Source organism: Colossoma macropomum, unplaced genomic scaffold, assembly GCF_904425465.1.
Source record: "Colossoma macropomum unplaced genomic scaffold, Colossoma_macropomum, whole genome shotgun sequence".
NCBI lineage: Eukaryota > Metazoa > Chordata > Actinopteri > Characiformes > Serrasalmidae > Colossoma > Colossoma macropomum.
Genome location: NW_023494794.1, coordinates 20,307,429 through 20,329,828, shown reverse-complemented (window position 1 = coordinate 20,329,828; position 22,400 = coordinate 20,307,429). Strand labels below are relative to the sequence as shown.

Below are 22,400 nucleotides of genomic sequence, written 5' to 3'. Positions count from 1 at the left end.
TGTACTAAAGCAGTTTTTAAGAGTGAACACATAAGTAAAACATCAAAAACATGCAAAACACATCAGTATATACTGAATATGGAAAGTTTATATTTCAGTACAGCACTATCAATCAGGATACTGAATTGTTGGAAATCTGATTCATGATGTAGCCCTGGTGTCACCCTGTGATGCTAACACTAATACAGAACAAGTCTCATATTAGGGTTATGAATTTAGGAGGTTCTCATCCTAGATATTTTAGGTATGAACTATTATCATCTACCCTTGACTTTTTTCTTCATTTCCAAGCGAAGGCTCTCGCGTCTTTCTCCTAATCTGCTATTTTGATGTAAAAGAGTAGAGTCCTCTCTGAAGCAAGCCACAAACCCAAACTGTTGGCAGTAATTGAGGGCCAGATGCTAGCATTAGATACGGAATTAGCAAAGGAGGCTCTTAGCAATCTGGGAGATGGCACAGGATGGCACAGAACGGGCGGGTGGGGAGTGTTGAAGCTGGAACGCTGGGACACAAACAGTGTGCCTCTATCCTAGTGATCAGTTACAGCAGGCCAGCCTGTACACTCCTCTGTTTGTCAATGACTCTCTCTTTCTCTCTGTCTATCCATCTATACTCCACATATCACTCTCATACAAATCCAGCCATTTTATACTGAAATCGTTTTTGCACACAACCCAAAACAGTTTTAATTGTGACAAAGCAGCAACACATTCAGGAAAAAACACGTTTCCTTTGATGACGTCATGCAGATGTGACTCATCTGGAATACAACAACAGCAGCACTGAACTGTGGTTAGAAGAACGCTGTTATGTTTTAATTCACTTTTTATTATCATCATTATTATTATTATTGTTATTTTTTCTCTTGAGCATCCGCTACATGACTCACATTTAAGATATCAGGAGACACAGCTAAAAGTAAAAAAAAAGAAAAAAGAAAAAGTAAATTGTAAATTATGGTCCATGAGTGGTTTCCTTACAGAAACGCAGATTCTGAGGAAATGATAAACACTGATCAATCTTCAATATCTCACTGTATAATATGACAGGGAAAAAAGCACGAGAGGAAACGTCATTCAGAGAACAACATTAATCGTTTTACAATGTGACCTTAATTTCACCATGATAAAACACCAGACAGAACGTGTTAAGCTAACACTGGTGTTTTTGTCTTTTTTTTTTTGTCTTTTCACTCCTTTGTTTATTAAAACCCAAATACAAGAATCGCATGTCACTATAGCAACGCCCATAACAGATCAATTTATGGTTAACAATCACTGTTTTGGTATAGCGAACTTCAGCAAGGAAAAAAAATTATAAGAAAAAAAAAATCATAAATTTAAACAATCCAATAGAAAGTAATAAATAGAAAATAATCAGATTGAAATTCTAGTCATTTCTTGTTCATATGAATACATAACATCTACAGTTTTTTTAAGTTAATAAAGTCAAGCTACAGTATATAAATACATCACCAGCATGCACAATATTGTATTATCGAGAATATTGGAGCAGTAATCATCTTACACTGAGAAACAGTATAATAGGCAAGTGCATTATTTTTTGAAAATTAAAAAAGTAAACAAAAAAAAGAGAAGAAAAAAAAAAATACCACAAACCTCAGAGCTGCTTTCAGATCATCTCCCATATTGACATTGCCAGTGTTCTGTCTTTAATTGTACTTTCAGTCCAGCGAAAAAGAGGAAATAAAAACAGCCAATGGTTCCAGTCAATTCCATTCAGTGTATCACAGCAGGGATCCAGGTGATTAGGGATTGCTTAAGAGCATTAATTTTGGGGGGGGTTGTTGTTTTTCTGATATATTTCTACAGTTCTTTGCTAGGATAGACTATGTTTTGAAGTAAAGTCATTACAAGTTAGATTATATATCGTATATGTTGTGGTATATGGTAGTATATTGTAATGACAATAAATCTTTATTCGAGCTTGACATCCTAAATGTCCAAATTATATCAATAATAATAACAACAATGATAATAAGAATAGTTTTAGTTTTCATGAAAAGGACAATAATTTCAGCTTTCAATGGAGCACTGTACTTACTGGTTGGAAAACTATACTAGGTTATTGTATACGTAAACTACTGTTTCTTGAGCAGTAGACTTGCAACCTGCAACCACAGTGATGTTTAAATGACCGTATTTTGAGTATCCTCAATTGCCATGGCGGCTTTAAAGAAACGACTGACTGTTGGGCGCACATCAGGATCCACAAATATATTTAACAGAGACCAAAAAAAACACCCTTTCACACTCACTGGAGCCTGTTTGCAAACTTACTTTTGCGAGGCGATGACATTCAAGTTTTTACTTCATGTATTCTTTTTTTTGTCCTTTGCTCAAGCTTTAATATGTCTTCCCCTGACAGTTCACAACACTTCCTCCTCTCTTATAAATAAGCAGCTCAACTTCATGTTTCACGACAAGAACAGTCCCTATGCCAGTGTTTGGGGTGTATTTCAACCCTAGTCATTTAGTACTGACTGACTTACTGACAGGCTTTTCTTCCTCAAAGTGGTGTTTTGGCAAATGTTGCAGAGGCAACCAAGGAAGCAGGGTTTGTAATCTTTATTATTATCGTGGTTTATTAATTTAAATGCGACACATACCTCTTATTTAACTGCTATTTCTATTCAGATTTCATCATGTTTTTAATCTGTTTAATTTTGGTAACTTGTGGAAAAATAAAGAGAACTGCAGCTGTGGTAGTAACCATCAGCAAAAGTGGCTGCCAAAGTTCCACCAGGCCCCCTTTTGTAAATTTTTCACTTAGCTTTTATTTTTCTTTTTTGATTTTCTTTGTTTTGTGAGCACGCGTGTTTTGTGTTACGGCTAGGAAACGGGTATTTTTCGAAGGTCTTCACCTCTTCTGCTCTCGTTTAATTGTTGCCCTCACCGCCTTCGTCGTCTTGCTGGTCGCTCGTCCAGAGCGTCAAGTTGTCTCGCAGGAGCTGCATGATGAGGGTGGAGTCTTTGTAGGAGTCCTCGTTCAGGGTGTCCAGCTCGGCGATGGCGTCGTCGAAAGCCGTCTTGGCCAGGTGGCAGGCCTGCTCAGGCGCGTTCTGGATCTCGTAGTAGAAGACGGAGTAGTTGAGGGCCAGACCCAGGCGGATGGGGTGCGTCGGCTGCATGTGCTCCTTGCTGATCTCATGCGCCTCGCTGTAGGCCTTCTCGGAGGACTCCACCACGGCAGCTCGCTTCTCGCCTGTGGCCACCTCTGCCAGGTAGCGGTAGTAGTCTCCCTTCATCTTCAAGTAGAACACTTTGCTCTCATGCTGGGCGTCGCTGCAGTTCTTGATCAGGAAGTTGTCGAGGAGGTTGAGCACGTCTTGGCACACGGCTTCCAGCTCCTTCTCGATTTTCTCGCGGTAGGCACGGACCATCTCAATCTTCTTCTCATTGCCATCAGCGGAGGTCTTCTGCTCGATGCTGGAGATGACGCGCCAGGAGGAACGACGAGCTCCCACCACATTCTTGTAGGCCACGGAGAGAAGATTCCTTTCCTCATTGGACAGTGCCTCGTTCAGCTCGGTCACCTAGGAGACAGAGAGGAAAGACAGAGTGCATTTCAGATGGTGTGTGCTTTTTGTAGATTTCTTATTATAACATAGTATTGATATTTCTTACATGTGTAAATCCCACTCTAAACCACATACATGATAAAGAAAGGAAAATTCATGAAAAAGCTTTGTTTAACATGTTTTAGAACGAAACCCTTAATGTCTCTCCTTTATTTAAAATCAAGTGCCATCAAATTCTTCTGCATTTTTTCTTGAATTACGGTAGACATCTAAACCTACAGGTCACCCATTGCCAATGCACAGAATCTTGGAGGAGTCAAAGGCCCTTCCCTTCTATTCCTCTGTACATAATCAGAGCAATTTCAGAATGTTTCAGTTATTGACCTGCTAGCTTCAACCTACTGACATTTAGCTTCAGTGAAAGTCTGCACAAAAACATATTGTCAACAGCTATAAATTTTCATAATGCTCTGCATGTGACACTCACAAAGCAATAAATATAGTTGAGAGCGGCTAGAAGCAAAATTCAGAGGCAGGAGGAGAACAAATAGCTTTGCCTTGTTGTGAAATACCGATGGCAGTGGAGTAAAAACCCCTCCCTTTCTTCGACATTTGCCTTAGTCATCACAGATCCCTGATAAAATCACTGGCAGGACATTTAAACGATCTTTAAATTGACAAAAGAATTAACCACTGCTGATCTAATTGCTTGAATTAAGCTGCTTTTATCTCCATGTTCTCATCCTGCAAAGGGCGCAGAAGTTGGTAGGACATACAAATGAAAGGAGCCCACTTAGGACTGAATACAAGATCAGGTAGCACTTTCTCATTGGTATGATGCTAACCAGCCCCAACTAGCATTCTTTAATTAGGAACCACACTGCCATAACAAGAAAAAAAGTGTAAAAGTTGTTTTCCTTCACTCCACCTATAGGAGAGGAAAAGAATAATTGTGTAAAAAAAATTAAAACCCAAAAAACAAGATTTTTTCCATTTAGGACCCTAAAAGCACACTAACCTCACCTCATCCCGTGAGGCAGGGGCTGAGCTGTTTGGGCAGTGCCAAAGCATTAGGGTCACTGCTAATCCCCTCTCCGTTTGCTCTGACAACTAATGAAAAAAGCTCAATGAAAATGGGTGGTGTAGGATGCTGACCTGAGAGCAGTTTTGTTCTGCTTTCTTATAATACTTGGGATAATGAAAAGGGGGTGGACACTGGTTCTCGACCAGTTTATAATCTTACGAAAGCACTGAATGGGTAGAGATGAGGGAATGAAGGGATAAACTGACTTATTCTGAATGAAGTGGTTGTGTTTTATGTGGCCTATGTAGTTTTTACAGACGAATACAACTAATAACTTTTGCTCCAAGGATTTGTAAACAGGATATTTATAGGTACCACAGCTTTGTGTTGCATAAACTGCTAGATGTGTGTGAAAAAACAGGGTAGACTGAAGTATTTGGGGAACATCTTGTTTATTCAAAATTCAACCAAACTTTTTGTAACTAAAATAAAGTAAAACAATGACCACCCTATTAGTCATTTTAGTCCTCTTAAAATAAAAAAGAAGAATGTAAAGGTTTTCAGAACTGCGTCAGTAACATAGCCTGTAGTAAACCTCCAACTTGTTCCCTGCCAGTAATTTGCCACGCTGTAATTTAACAATTTACCAGCAGGAGGATTGCTGGCTATAATTCAGTTTCTGATCTCCTCCCTCTCTCCCACTCTCGTTTGCTCTCCTGAGCTACCTTTTGGAAGAACTGCCTTTTCTGCTGCATCATTCAGTCTCCTCACAACCGAAAGAGAAGCCACTATCCCTATGAGTCATTTCCAAACTTAATATAGAGAATGACACATGATAAGTGCTCCTCTCTACAAAGAGAGATGGCTCCTCTGCTCTTTGCCTCCCTACTATTTTCTCCTACCCTGTAAGCTGATCAAACGATAAAAGCCCAATCAGAATTCTTTATGTCATTGGTCAGCAAGGTCATACTCAAACACACACACAAAATCCTTCTTCAAGCTTTGGTCTCCAGACAAATTACTCTTGATTTAAACCGCAAGAGAGCAAGTATAACTGAGTTTTGCACCTAATTTGTTTATCTCTTCTCATTCCAAGAACAATATTCCATTTAATACATTAAGGTTCTCAAAAGCAGGACTATACGGACATATTAAAGGGTAAATAACACTTTTAGTTAAATAAGAGTTTGATGTAATGATGTATGTAAAGTTCCAAAATTAATCCACGCAGCCCATATATGGAAATCAAGCTGCAAACGCAGCCTATTCTTAATTCACTTTTTTTGTGATGTCACACTGAAGTTATAAGGAGTGTTTTAGCCCAGACTGCTTTTTGAATGAGGCAGAGTACAGTCAGAACTGAGGTCACTTACAAATATCAGTCTTAAAAGGTATAGTAACAAATACTGCCTGTTTAATTTGAAGAGATAAAGAGAGGCTAAAAAAATAGTAAAGAAAAATAAATGACGACACAATTTGGCACGTAAGTTCACACAGAAAATAAAAGGATGTAAGAAAAATATGAGCCCTGTAAAAGAAATAAAATTATTTCAATAGTTGGGTTTCTGTCCATGTATTGTTTAGGTGTATTTTGACATATAGAATAAAAATAACTTGATGCTGATGGCAAATATCAAATAAAATCTTAAACATTTGCATAGAACTGTTCTAAGATTTTTCTACCAATAAAAAAGAAATGACGAAAGAAAGAGTTACGATGGAAATACTGAATAAATAACGTAAACGATAACATAGAATAAAGTCAAATGACGGATCATGTGATTCGGGTCACGCCTGGCTGTTGCTAGGAAACATAACAGAAGGCAGCAGGAACCAGTGGACAAATTAAGAAATTAAAATGTACATTTATGTTATCAAAGAAGAAAATATAACATGATTTTAGATGGTAAACAAATATAAAGTGCCTGCTGCTGATCTTGAGCTATAGACACAGAGAGCTGTATTCTCTTGAAACCAAGGCTAATTTGCATATATATATATATATATATATATATATTGCTTCAATTTAATTCAACAGCTGAATGGAAACCTGCAAACTGCAGAAATCTAAACAATCTCAGCACTTCAAAGGACAATATGATGTATCACAGTTTTTTGACGTAGTATTCCAGCAACATGCTTTTGTCATTGCATGTCACCTTTGACTTCTTTCCTACACACACATGCGTGTTTGTCTTGCTATACATATGAGGACGTCTATAGGTGTCTATTGAGTTTTGTGTTACTGTAGCTAAATACTAAACCCAAACCTAACCTTAACCTCAGTATCCAAAAGGCAATTTTTCTGCTCTTTTAGTTTTCAAATAAAAAAAGTTATTGTGGTGAAAACAACACATGCTCAAGTGAGGACCAGCAAAATGTCCTCACTTGAGCAAAACATTTCACATAATCCTATCATAGTGAGAACATAGGGTCCTTACAAGTATAGTGCTACAAGAACACACACACACACACACACACACACACACACACACACACACACACACACACTCACACACACACACCTTTCTTTTCTGGACGGTGAGAGTAAGCAAAGAGCAACATATCGCACACAATCTTCCGTTTCCATAGAAACAGGGCGATCTTCTTTGTTTGGGCACTCTCTACCGCAGCCCTGGATACAGCAACAGTGTCCACACATTGGCAGAGATGCACAGTGTGTATGTAAATGTTTGTACATGCATGCAAGAGAAGTGTGTGCAGATAAGTGCCTTACAGTAAAGGCAGCTAATATGTGTGCGAGTGGGCGTTAGAGGGAGAAATTGTGCATGTTCATGTATGTGATGGAGTGCGTGTGTGTGAGCTCAGTGCAGAAGTGCCTTAGAGTGTGTGGGTGTGCAGGGTGGGGGCTGGGTAAAGAAGGAAAAGGCTGCAGCTAGCTGGTTCGCTGGCAGCAGCAGCTGTGTTAGTGAAGATGATCCTTTACTCCATCGGCCAGTTCATATCCCCCATAGCCACATGACCTTTCCTCTCTTTCAGGCCCTTTTGAGCCTCCTACACCTTACCAGCCATCTCCTGAGAATCAAATGCACTGCAATGCTCAACCAACGCTGCACTCATAGCACTCCTGTGATCAAGTGTGATATAAATGCATGCATTTGAAAAAATAAAAAGAGTTTTGAACCGTATCAAACCGTATCCATTTGCTTTTTTTTATTTATTTATTTTCATATAATAAATTTCAAATAAATTTGAATTTAGTCTTGCTTTAAAATACTGACTTGTTCCTGGTCTTATAAGCATAGTTCATCATATCGTCTCATTTAAAAGACAAAGTTATTGTTTTCTCGTTGCTGTTCCTAAAAAAATATAATGAACACTTTTTGCCCATTTGTCCGACTCTCCTGATTTTTGATACATCACCATAAACCTTTAGGCAGAGTTAAATAATATTAACCAACAAAATCATGTCCCATCTCCCATCTATCATATAATGAAAATGTTTCTGCCTGATACTATATTTCTCTCTGAAATATGTCATGAAGCAGAAGGAAAAGACATTATCATTTCACATTCATGATGAGTTTAAAAATCATTCGTCCCAGGTGAACAAAGGGCTATTTTAATATCATAAATTAAGTAATATAAGTCTTTCAGCCGTATGGTTTGACTGATTGAAAATGTCCTCAGGAAATCATAATGCTGAGGTGAGCAAAGACTGGACCTGAAGTTAACCATTCAATATCTACAGATAGTGCTGGGCAACAGATCATCTACACCAGTACTGGTGTCAAATAACAGTTTTGATCTATTATATTTTGTAGTACTGACAGATCACAAAGTCAATCTGAATTAGAAATCATAACACATTTCTATGACATACGACGTATTTCCGAGTGAAACGTCATGGTTCTTTTGATTATAGGTGGGCGTGGTGAGGGATGTGAATCATGACATTATTGGTTAACATTACTTTTTGACATAATCAAAACTAAGAAGACGTTTTAGAGACAATACAAAAGACAATACATTTGATGGAACATTATAGGAAAATTTGCCTATTAAATAGTACAATATGAATCGTGCTGATATGACCAGGGACATGAGCTAACACAGTAAAAAAGGAAGTTTTGATTACAGGTTGACTGCCTTTATTTAACTGACTTTAGCTGGGTACAGACTGTTGAAATGGGAGCCTGGAATACTTAAAAAATAAATAAATACTAAGTTTCTCTTTCCTGGAATCTGGACCCCTCAGGTTGACATTTTAATACGGTGTAAGTCTTCATTTGGTGATATATTTGGAAATAATACAGGCAATACGGACAAAGTATGCCTTCTTGCTAAACAACTGTCAGTCCTGCTATGGTGCAGCCATGGCTATAGGCGCTCAAGTACCTAACAGTGTAATGGTTACAGCAGTATTTCACAATCAATGTTGCAACACTCGGCACGGATATAACTGTCCACAAGCTCTTCGTAGTTTGCTGAGATTTCTAGCTCTAATCTCAGGGCACATTGTGGTGCACGTTGCATCATAAGACCCATCGTAAAGCTGGCAGCCAGCCGTTAAACGAGCAAGCGTTGGACTTTGGACCCTGATTGTAGGTTATGACAAATTGAGAAATGGTGAAAGGAACAAAAGGCAAGGCAAAGAGAAGAAATGAGCTAGAAAAAAAGAAGGCAGGGGAATGAAAGGTAGAAGAAAGCGAAAAACAATGCGTAAGGATCTGTGTGAGAGAAAATATGAGACCCATAGAGATATGACAACTCACATCTGCAACAATCACAACAATATCGGCTATTTTATAGTTTCTACTTCACATTTCAGTCAATTTCTCTGAACTGCTTCAGTAAGACTGCAATTTCCTTTCAGTTGCTTATGATTACTCGGCCATTTAAGCTTCCTTTAACAAAAAAATACAACAGACATAACAAACTTGACGAAAAGCCAAGGTGCCTTTACAAACAAGTCAAATAATGCTTGTAAATCCCCCTCTAATCAATTCAATAAGGATGTAGGCATGTGGTCTAAATGGTAGTTAAAGAATCACAGAAATTAGTCACCATTTTGTCTTTTTGCAAAGTTGGCAACAATATGGTTACGCATGCATGTTGCAGATCTTGTACATTTTGTTCTTTTGGATAACATCTGATACGCCATTCATGAATTTTGAAACCTTTATGCACTTTATCACAAATTACCAGGCCAAGTTGAAAAAAAAAAACAAAAAACAGAGTATTTGGTTTTCCCCTCCAAACAGCACTGCATTGTTACATACTCTGGCTTCAATAAAGGGATGTGCTGTCTTGCTTTAGGGGGAAAGATGCATAAGGCTCGCGTAGGAACAGACTTACAGGTGCGCCTATTGTGGGAGATATCAAACGATAACAATACCCTATAACCAAGAACATTCCCATTCAACATCCTCACACCCTCTTAACTCTGTATTCGAACAGTCTCCGGATTATTCTTCATCTGCCAAAATGAAACTGATTCACATCTGGCATAAATATCCAAATCAGAATCATACAAAACGCAAATGAAGCTACTTTAATTAATCAACATTTGCCTGCCGTCCACTATCTATTTATTTATTTCCACCCTGAAGCAATGAAAATCTGCACAACAGCTTTGGTAACAGGCTCTTCAGTGCCCTTGTTTGATCTGTGCTCTGTAGGCCAGGGGGTCTGGCTGGGAAACTAGCGATAGCACAATCATAAAAGAAGCCCTCTGTTCCCTCATAAAGCTTGTTCTTTTTAGTAGCGTGCGCTATATCTAAACATCAAAACCTTCCCATCACAAGCATGACAAGCATAAGCCCCAAAAAAAAGAACATGAATAATGCTAAACGGTACTAAGGCTTTTCTGAGGAATAATTGTGTTTTAAATATCGCTCTGTTCAGAATTAGACACTAAATATAGAAAATGTTTACTAGAGCAAAGTCCAATTTGAGACTCCAGTATGTAGACGGCACAGGATGGTAATGAATGGTAGTGGTGTTTTTGCAGGCTGCAGGAAGGAATGACCAAAAATGGAAATATATAGATGAGCCTCCCCTCTTTCTTTTTATGCCATTTGCTCTTTGAAGCAACATGGTGTTCTGCATAGGAAGGTGCCAATATATAAAATAATGACAACGATAGCTGATAATAAACAACCTGATGTGGCCAATAACATATCTTTTTCTTTTGTTCCCCCTTTTTAAAAATGTTTAAGCATTGCAGATTCATATAGAGTAGTAAGCAAGTTTGGGTCTGGTCAAACTACATGCTTATGTGAACTGGATGGATGAACACATCCTCTACAGATTTACACAACTACTCTGCACAATTACTGCTTATTTGCAAAAAAGTAACGTAATTTGACAAGGGGTGTTTGAACTTTTGCGTACGACTGTTTGAAGAGCATAAGACTCCAAAATATGGGTCCCTATAATACAGCTAAATCATACATGACAATTAATGCAAACATACATTACTTTCGTAAATATTTTTAAGTGAATTTAAAAGAATGGAAATGGAAAAAGTGACGTCAAATTACTGGTTGGACTTACCAGCTGTAATTCCGATATTGGACTGATAATAATAAATACATTTTCTCATTGAATAATCTGAATAATATTATAATCGTATATCATGCAACACCAATTACACTGCATTTAAAGCGACTCTATCCGCCTTAGTCTCTCTCGCTTACTTTTTCATGAATGTGATGCGATAAACCCTTCTTCCACGATGAGGAAGGCAGAGAGACACTGAGGGACACCTGGTGTGACATTGTGAATGTGATAGGGGCATTAGAGACACATAATGAGTAAATGGCTGCGGGGAGAGGAATGGATGTATGAATGAAGAAAGAAACTGGAAAGGGGGGAGGGGGTTCTTGGTTGAAGCAGCGCATTGTTGTTATATAACCACAAAGTGACTGAATTTTTTAAACATCACTGAAGCTGCTGCATGCTTCTAAAAATAAACCCATAAATGCTTTATAACTAGAAGGCTGTGAAAAAACATGAATTGCTGGGCGCCTGTGTCTTAGAGCCATGGCTGCGGTGGTGCCTGCTGCAAGAGAGTGGGAGGCTGAGCACTGTGTACTCTGCGTTTGCAATAGTTCAATCGCACCCATATGGCACACGATTCGAAGCACATATGTACATCGCATCTCTCACAACTTGCTAGCACTAAAATACACTATAATCGGTTTTTACCAAGGGCAGTAGGTACATCATTACATTCAGTGCAGGCTTAGTGTGATAGAATTACTGAGTGACAGCACCGGAGGTTGGGTGGCGTGTTGATATAAGTAACATGACATCATGATGACAAAGAGTGGTCCTTTGGAAGGGTGACTTCATGTCTTGAAAACGAAGGACATGAACTTAGCTGACTTCAGTGTTGTTTCAGTAGTCTTAAAGCTTTAATTATTAATATAAATATCTTTAAATATATATTATATAAAAAGATGTACCAGTGAATTTTAGTCACATCTCAGTGCAATCTATTTTTCACCGTCTTAAAAAAACAAAAGCACTAAATAGTTATGTAAGAGGTGGACATTTGAATTATGCACTTATAGTACGCAAATGTTCAAACATCTCTGGTCAATTTATATGTTTTGTTGATTTTCTCGTGAAAATTAGCTTCTCTACAGGAAACAAACTTAAAAATGTAAAACTGTAACATTTTTCTGGTAATTTTAGTAAACAATTTCTATTTACTTGCAACTTATTTTCACTCAACAAAACGTCTTTTGACCAGGAGTGTCCAAATGTTTGCATACAACTGTACATTATCAATTACAGTGATGTGAGTTTTAAATAACTGCTTTTAATATAGTCTCTACGTCAGAGACAGTCAAAGTCACCTACCATCTGAAGATTTAGATAAATTTCCAGAATTTCCTGCCATGGAGGTGGAATCTACAGCTTTATGTATCTATCACTGACGGCTTGATTTATGAGGGGAGAAAGCAGTTTGCTTTTGCTGAATAAATGTAATTGACCTGAGCTAAACCCTGACCCAAAGGCATGAAGATGTAACACCAGCATGACAGCCAGGCCACAACATGTCAGAATACATCTGCCAACTGGTAGACTAACACAAAAAGGGTGCGATACCACAACATGGCCGACACATGCTGCTGTCATTCATAGATGACACAACACACAAAAAAAAAAAGAAGTACATATATATATATATATATATGTATATATATATATATATATTAATGATGTAAAATACACCTATTGTAAATGTGGTCAAGGAAAAATATTATGCCAATTTGTATACAGCACTTACAGTAGACTAGTAGTAATATAGTAGTAATAACAATAGTCTGGTAAGAAGCAGTAGGCTAGCAGTAGTAATAAGTAGTAGTAGTAGTAATAAGCAATTAATGGTGACATTCGTCAGCAGTGATAGTGCAGTCATGGTGTCACTACAGCTTGATGCTGTAGACACGAACCCCTCTCCCATCACTCCGATTAATTTATTACATTACTGAGGATGGGATTGTGTCATTTTATTGGGTCACAGGAGGGATTATGATATTTTATTAGGTCAGAGAGGAGTCAGGGATTCCCCACGGAAAAATGGGCGTGGCTTCCGACACACCCTGCTGGTCCTCTGCTGCAGAGGGACCCTCCTAATGACAGCATCTAGGATAAGCTTCTCCCATCCGGATCTCATCCACACCCTAGCCTTGATTTCCAGACAGCAGGGTCACCTGCATCTACTGGAACATCGAAAGGTCATTAGGCATGCCCTTTCAAAGAGGGAGGACGAAGGCAATTCACTTTCACTGAGTGCCTGAAACCAAATGGCATATCTTGAGAATGACTCAACACACAGCTAATAGCACCACTACCTTAATATATTAAGGATGAATATGGCAGTTATAACATTAGCTGAGATTTTAGAGCTGCTGTTTAAGCATTTTTGGATACTTAGATTGGGTAGGCTGTAAAACTCAGAAACCAATCAGATTCCATTCTGCTCAATTTTGATGTGAAATTGTCACTAATACAGACATATTTGTATAAAACATGCCAAAAGGGCAGATTTATACCCTTCTGTATCGCTATTAAACATGAAAGTCATAAGAGCCATAAGAGCAAAACGGAGCATAATACCTACATAACGACTATGTAACATGGAGGGATGCACGATATCACAATCATATTAGTTTTGACGGATAATTATTATTTTTTAAATTTATCATTATTTTAGTATTGGGCCAGTGACTAGGTTTGACCGATAAATCTGACATTTGATGACGCATTTATTGTCCTGCGGAAGAGTGAAATATTTCGATGACGCCGGGCTAAACTACCTGTATTTTATTCATTATTCTGTGTTTGTAACTGTTTAGACATAAATGGACATCCCTCCATAACGCCAATCCACGTGGATTGTGTACCAATGTCTAGATTTTCTGTGTAACAGCATGAACAGATACGTACAGAAAAAAATTGGGTATCATCATCCGGCCCAGAATTCCCGTATCGGTACATCCCTAATAATATGCCTGACCCATCTGTTCAAAAGGTTAAAATCCAAATGGCCATCGGTACGCGCTAATGGCATATCTGATGGTGCATCAGAGAGCAGCGCACTTCATCTTGTTCCCTCAGTCACGTCCCATTTAAAGATAAGGGATGCTGGCTTACGCCCTCCCCCAAGAAAAGCCACCATCGGACCATGACGGAGCATTTTTTCATCAGCGGACGGCCTCCTGTCCTCCTCGCTTCCTAATGGACCAGTGCACTTTTCCGCTCAAGAGAGCCGGACACGAGGGGATTCGTTAGCCTGAGGCGACACCTCAACAGCAGTTTAGCCTACAATGCACCTTCTCTTATTATGGTTATTGGGGCCTATAATGGATGGTTTAGTCAGTGGGATGTAGGTGTTAGGATTCGTAAAAAGGGTTTGTTGAATGTGCTGGAGGTGGTATGCATTGTTAAAACAGGCTGGAGAGAAGGTGGGTGGGGCACAGTGCTATTATGAAGGTTTTGTATCAGACTTTTTTGTTAATAGTGCAGGGTGATCCTATCCTTTCTGGGTGAGGGTTGATGGATTGTAAGAAATGGTGCATTACAGTCGCTGCTGCACCATGACACACCTAGTAAGAGAGAAACGCCTCTAGCATGCATATTGCCTGTGTGTGTGTGTGTGTGTGTGTATATATATATATATATATATATATGTATATATATGTATGTATGTATATAAACGGCGTATTCACCTTGTTGTTTGGCTCATTTCAACCGTCCGAGACACAGCAGTAGAGCTGTAGGGAGGGCATTTTTGGCCAGATTTTTTAGCAACATCACCGCATCCTTCAAACCCGGACAAGCACCTTACCCAAAAACGACAGGCGTCGACTTCACACTGCGCTTCGAGCCTGATCCCGTTTCCCCTCACCGAACTGCGAAAAAACGTATTTTTGGCTCACATTTTACACGTTTTAGCTGAATCACGGTGCGCAATGAACGTGAGAGAAAGTGTGGCTCCTTTGCTGTTCGTGGTCCGTAATTTTGACCCTCAGTCCTTCTATGGCGATGTAGTTAGTCCAGGGTTTGTTCTGGCACAAGGCACCGCCCCGACATCAAACAGCCCGCATTCACTCCACACGCTGTCCACAGTCAAACCGGACCGTTTCGAGTCCACAATAAACGTCCAGAACGAGACGTTTGGGGTGGGGTTTGTTTGAGTGAAACGAAAAAAAAACCGACTTGCCTCACTGAACGAAGCCCAACTGTGGTCTGTCAAACCGGACCGGTCATATTGGGCCACGAAGCTGAACTTCATATTCCCCAGTTTCTCGTTCGAATTTTCCCGTTCCACCTTAAATGGTGCAGCAGTTACGTTCTAGGCTGCACCATTTAAGGTGGAACGGGAACATTCGAACAAGAAGCTGACTTTCGGCGCTATAGTGTGCTGCTAAAAGGGGGATTTGGGCAGCCAGTTAGCCGCTTTTGCACTGCTTGTGTTATATTTCTGTACGTTTTCGTAGCAAAAGCCGTTAAAGCCGTTAGACGTTTTGAACGTGAGGCGTTTCAGAGACGCTGAGACCGCCCAACAAACGATGACACAGCGCCGGCTGAACAACCACAAAACAGCCGCAAATACCACGTAAAGGTGAATTTAGCCCACCGGTCAACTTCTCCCACATTTTTCAGGCGTACTTACCGATTTCATGGCAGCTGCCATGTCGTCGTATCTCTCAGCCTGCTCGGCCAGCCTGGCTTTCTGAACCAGCTGTTCGCGGTCCACCATGGTCGCTCGGTTATGTTACTGGATGCCTTTTTTGAGTGTCTGGAGGGCGAAAGTGCTGAGGGTGGGTGTTTTTTCGGGCTCTCGCTGGCGATGCGGTGACTGCTCCTGCTCGCTTCTGCAGCTGCTCCCCGCTGTGAGCGCGTGCAGTACGGACCCCCCTCTCACGCTTTCACACGATTGCGTCATCGCTGCGAAGTGGGCGGGGGGCCGGCTGGCGATGTAGCACGCCTTATTTGGGCATGTGGGCGTTCGCTTGCTAATGAGTCGACCAATCAGCGGCAGCCTCTGAAATCAGGAGCTCCGAAACGTTTTTTCCTCCCTTCCACCGGGATTCTGGGAAATGTAGTCTTTTGGAAACCTGTCTTTTTTTAACATTGACACGCCCCAAAATCAGTCATTGGCACGGACTGCTGCTGCTGCAGGCTGCTTGCGAACGTGCTTTAGTCCGTGCCGTGATGCGTATGAGAAGCAAAGTGTGGCCATGAGGACAGCGTGTGGTGTTTCACTGAACAGCTCAGTGACGGCAGAACAGTGAGGTTCTGTCATTAACGAGCTGTTATCATTTTGACTCTGGATACTAAAATGTTCCACTTTTCTATCATAGTGGGAGTGCAGCTCTGTACTGTGTCTGCTTGTGTACCTCTCTCCCTGCTTTATTCTGTCTGGTCCACACCCCTTTATCCATCTCTCATTTTTCTCTCTACACACTTAAAGGATGGTCCTTCAAAGATTCATTAGCAAAAAGGAATGGTTCTATTTAGAACCCTGAATTCTATATAGAATGATTTCATGCTTAAATGGTTCTTTGCATAGTGAAATGGTTTTTCAGATTGATGGAGAATGTGTTGTATATGGCTTGAAAATGGTTCTATATAGCACCAGAAAGCGTTCTCCTATTGTTAACAAGCTTGACGTCATAACAGTAGAAGAACCCTTTTTGGTGCTATGTAGAACAATTTCACGTTTAAATGGTTCTTCAGATTAATGGAGAATGTATTGTATATGGTTATATATACAACCTTTTTGAAAATGGTTCTATATAGCGCCAAAAAAGGTTCTGTTATTGTTGCGATGTCAAGATTGTAACAATAGAAGAACCCATTTTCAAAAAGGTTCTATATATAGAACCATATGCAACACATTCTCCATCAATCTGAAGAAGCGTTTAACCACACAAAGAACCATTTGAGCATGAAGTGGTTCTATATAGAACTCAGGGTTCTACACAGAACCATTCCCACACTAAAGAACGCTTGAAGAACCTTCCTTTTTAAGAGCAGGCCATCTTTTTCTCCCTAAGACCACCACTGTTTCTTTAGGCCACCACTCTGTTTCTTTCATGTCTAAGCCAGACCTGCCCAAACTGAGGGCTGCGGGTCAAGACATTTGATGTTGGCCCAAACAGGCCAAACGGGTGGTGACACACGGGCAATAGAATATCCGAGACCACTGATCTTATGAATATTGTTGTGTTCACCGCTATTAAACGAGGCGCAGCTTTCGCGCAAGTCATGGTGCTTTATTCTCCAGCTGTTGTTGGCCACAGCCACGCTGGACATAAGCAGAGTTTTCTCTATCAGTTCACGCTCTGACTCTGCTCACTCCTCTCTCTCTTTCACTCTCAGCACTTTCTGCTCAAACACACATATCCCCCCGGCAGACCTAGCCCCACCCGCCACAAGTCCTTAGCATTAATGCTAGAGAACACACAACCTAGAACTAACACGCAAAAGCATTTCTTCTATATATGCTATTCTTCCAGTCCTTTCTATTCATCCTATTGGTATACCTCATATGCAAGGAAAGCAATGGAGTATTTAAAGAATGTACCCATACAGGGATGCAGGATGATATCAGAATCATATCGGTGTTGGACAGATGTTTAAATTTGACTGATATTTCTGACTGTATTGATAATTATTGTACTCCAGAAGAGCTGAATGTTTAGGCGATGCTGGGTCACTGTGCTGAAATGCCTGTATTTTATTCATTTTACTGCATTTATAACCCTTATAACAAACATGTTATATTTTTCTGCAATGTGAATCAGTGTTTCTACATCTTATAAATGTTTATGTATCGCCATTGGCATCGGCAAAAATAGTTGTGGGCAAAAGTTTTGGCGCCCTGGTCAAATTACATTTAGTTGATTTGCTGAAAATAAGTGACGCACAATTATTGTTTATTTGCTGAGCACATTGAAAAAAAAATGTTGCTTGTGCAAAAGTCCTGGTACATTTGTTTTATAATATGTTCTCAGCAAGTTGTGGACTAAAATTAGTATATTTAAATTTGTTCTCTGTAGAGAATGTGTTAACCTATTTTCCCGTCAACAACACACGTAATTTGATACAGGGGTATCAAATTTTTGCATATAACTAGTGTATGTACTTGAAAAATATCAGAACTCATATCAACATTGGCCCGCTATTCCCATATTCCAGCCCCCAACAAGCACCACACTTTGTCCCCACCAAGAAAAAAGTTTAGGAACCCCTGCTTTAGGCCATCTTTTTTCCCCTAAGACCACCACCTTTTTCTCTCTATAATCATCTTCAAAACCGTCTTCCGTTTAGTCCCATCACTGCAGCATGACACACCAGCGAGCAGCTGTTTTGAGGATGAGGCTTTTATTTATTTATTTATATTTGGCTCTACTGAAGGAGGGTGCCAAATGGCAGCAGGGTCTCAGTAATCCAGGAGAAGCTTGTCCTCAGCAGCTTAGTGCTCAGGAAGAGGGCCTGGGCCAAGAATCCAACAGACCTCTGGCTGTAGGCCGCCAGTGCAGTAGCCCAGCACAAACACACTCACTCTGTTTTACCACCCTTGCCAGGACCTACAGTCCTGTAATCCTAATCCTAACCCCAACCTCAACCTTAATCTGGCCCTAACTATTACCATGAAGAAATCAAAACTTGTACATACACACATGTACGCAAAGGTCGATGGAGGGTACGCAGAATATGTGATGAAACCTTTAATATCTTTAAGCACCAAGATTGGAAAATAAATATCTAATGTTGTTGTAGATTTTCAAGGAGAGCATTTGACATTTCAGAAATGTCAAAATCAAGAACCACTCACCTACTTGAAAAAGAGCATCTGATAGATACATACAGAAGATTACTATATTCCCCATTCGATATATGGACCCCTCACCTCACTTTATAAAGGCATGTACAATAAGAAAACAGTTTCATTAAATACAATACTGTGCAAAAATCAGAGACCACCCTTCACTGATTTAATTTCCAGTCAAAACAGCCACAAGTACAAATTTCAATCTTTTTCATTGGATATTTCTAAGGAGATTAGATATATGATAATCTACCCTCATAAGGAAGGGCACAGTCAAAGGAAAATAAAGGAAAAAACAGATGTTTCCAAAACAGGATTTAAAAAAATTAAAGATACTTAGAAAATGGGACTTTTAATAACCATGCAAGACCTGATAGACCACCAAAACTGTCCGAACGTCAGATAAACAGGACTTTTTATCTTTGAGAGACAGGAGAAAAATGCTTGCAACAGATCTAGAAAATCCACAGGTGTTTCAGACCATCTCGGGTCTAAAACAATGTATAGCGGTGAAGAAGCTGTTACTGAGAAAAGGAAATAGATAAAAAGGAAGAAAATGTGCACAGCAACAATGAAACTGGACATCTGACATGTGGAGCAAGGTTTTATGGACTGATGATTGGGATTTTTTGGATTGTGAGAAGCAGAAAAAGCAACCAGCTTATAAGACTGAACATTTTTGGGAAAATATCCCAGCAGGTTTCTTTGAAAAACTGAAAGCAAGTCTCCTGAAAAGAATGGAAGCTGTAATGAAGGTAAAGGATGGACACACTAAATTATAAGTTGAAAGTTAAACATCTTCTGGGCAATTTTCTGTTTAATATATATTTTCTACTTTTTAACATGACACTAAAAAATTGAATAACGTGTACTTCATTATTACTTGTACCACTCTGACTGGAAATGAAATAAATGGAAGGTAGCCTTTGATTTTGCATAGTACTACACACCTTTTTCATATTTAAAAAAAAACATTAAGGCATTCACAGATGTCAAATGTTAAATTATGTATTATTAAGGTCTTTTCTTTATTATTAAAAACAAAGTAAAACGCTCCTGCAAACACTTCATTGAATAATCTGAAGCCTAAAAAATCTTAATACATTTTCAGATTACAGTGTTTAACTTTCTACCTAAGTTTCACAAAATCTGTCTCAATTAACAACTAAAATAAAGTACAATGGCAGTTGCAAGCCATTTTTGACCAGGACAGAGCAATATTGCATTGGTTGCTCTTACTTACATATCTAGACTTTCATATTATTGCCATGTAAAGAAATCATTCCCAAAAACAGAAGCCCCATCGGGAATATTCATTGAGAACTTAAAACCTGAGAATATCTTTTTCAATCTAGACAATCTGGCTTTGGCATATTACATACAAAGCATTTTATTCAACAGATTTCAGAGACCCTCTAAAGTTACCCATCCATTTATATTTTGTCTTTTAGGCCCAAATAAAAATGTAATAAAACTCCAATTTCCTTTGAAATAAACCATTTTAAAAATCTTAAATGCTTTACATGACTGGTTTGATCAGTAGCTGTGCTGAGTAGGCTGATTATGTCACTGTGCACCAGCAGGCAGAGAACAATACAAATCTCAATTCCAAAAAAGTTGGGACAGAATGTGAAATGCTAATGAAAAAGGAAAGCACTGACCAGTAAATTCTGTTTGGCCTGTATTAAATTGAAAACAGCAAAAAAACACAATATTTCATGTTTTACATTATGAAAATAATTGTTTTTTTCTTTATTTTTAATAAATATATGCTTATTTCAAAGTTAACGACTGCAACATGTTTCAAAAAGGTTGTGACAGGAACATGTTTACCACTGTCTTACGCCACCTTTTCTTTAATAACACTGGATACTTGTTTGGAGACTTAAGTTTTAAAAGCAGATTTTTTTGCCATTCTTCCGTTATACAAGTCTTGAGCTACGCTACTGTATGGGGACCATGCCATGGGCACTTACACATCCTCATACCATGACAGACTCTTCCTTTTGAACTTCCACTGTTAAGAATCTAGAGGGTCCTTTTCTTCTTTGGCCTGGAGAATATGATGTCCATTGCTTCCACAAACATCTAAGGTTGACTTGTCATAGTACAATACACGTTTACACTGAGCATCAGTTCATTTCAGGTGAGCTTCATCCCAGAGAAGTCGGCGGTGTTTCAGCACATTTTTGACGTATGGCTTCCGCAGTCTATGGTACAGTCTTAACTTGCATTTGTGGATGTAGAATCAAAAGGTGTTACTGACAGTAATTTTATTTCTGAGCTGATAGCGAGCCTTGACTCATCTTTATCATGGCCTTTCCTGGATGCTTCTTTTATACCCAAGCATGATTGCATCACCTGATTAAGATGCTTTTTGAACATTTCACGTTTCCAGTCTTAAATTGCCCCGTCCCAAATTTTGGAACATGTTGCAGGCATTAATTTGAAAATGAGCATATATTTACAAAAATGAATGAAGTTGATAAATTATCTTGATCTGTTTGTACTGTTTTCATTTAAACACAAATGAAAGTGGATTTATAAATCACTGCCTTCTGTTTTGCTTGCATTTCTAATACTGTCTCAACCTTTATTGGAATTGAGGGTTATAGCCCATCATGTTTTATACGTCCCTCTCCCACCACCCCTACCTACTGAGCAAAGTGCTCAGCTAGCTCAGAGACCCTCTCTGATACCGTGTTTCACTCAGAAATATCTTACGGTAAGGAAAGAGAAAATCTGTTATGACTTCAGTCTTACTTTGTCTTTAATCTGGGACAAATACAAAAGAAAGCTTTAGTGACAACATCTTTTAAAGCGGTCATGTACACACTGAGTTTTCAGAAAACTGACCAATACTCTATCACACCAGATCCTACCAAAAAAATATGTTTGATGTCTAAATGTACCAGTTCTGCTCTGTCTTGAGACAAGCGGCTTGTCTGATTATCATTTGTCTATAGCCTTAGAATAAACCCATAGATATGGGATGCTGCACTTGTTTATGGCAAAGTCAGTTTTGTCTTTCAGTGTTCCAGCGTTGAGTCTGTGGGTATGCCGGGAAACTCTTTCATCTGAATGTAAATAATGGATGTCCTGGCAGCTCCAGAATGCAATACCTCTCTTTATCAGACTGCACGACTAGCAGTGTGCGCTAAATATTTAAAAATTGTACGTAGAAAAAGAAAAAGAAATAGGGTCTAAAGCTTTGGTTTCCACTGTATATCAACTGTTTTTCCACAACTAGTGTGGAACAAATCGATGCGTATATACATACAGTATATAAGTATTTGGGATTCATAAAATTCATAAAGTGCATAATTAGAATATCAGTTATATTTATCAGTAACCATAGATAAGCATCATTTTCTTTTTAAAGCTATTACATCTTTATATCCTCAGAATAACAGCATGAGCAGTTATTTACAGAATGTACATAAAAGTCTTGTTATCTAAACTGCTCCCATTCCACTCCACACACTTTTTGGGCCAGAGGCGGATGGGCGGGACTT

At 39.1% G+C, this 22,400-nt stretch overlaps 1 protein-coding gene across 1 annotated transcript; it reads right to left on the bottom strand.

Moving 5' to 3' along the window:
* Positions 1-657: 657 nt before the first annotated feature.
* Positions 658-15,966, bottom strand: ywhag1 (3-monooxygenase/tryptophan 5-monooxygenase activation protein, gamma polypeptide 1). Its single transcript, XM_036580525.1, has 2 exons — positions 15,721-15,966; positions 658-3,556 (listed from the first exon to the last, which is right to left on the bottom strand). The coding sequence occupies exons 1-2, from the start codon at positions 15,805-15,807 to the stop codon at positions 2,900-2,902; spliced, it is 744 nt and encodes a 247-aa protein (XP_036436418.1). The 5' UTR covers positions 15,808-15,966; the 3' UTR covers positions 658-2,899.
* Positions 15,967-22,400: the final 6,434 nt, after the last annotated feature.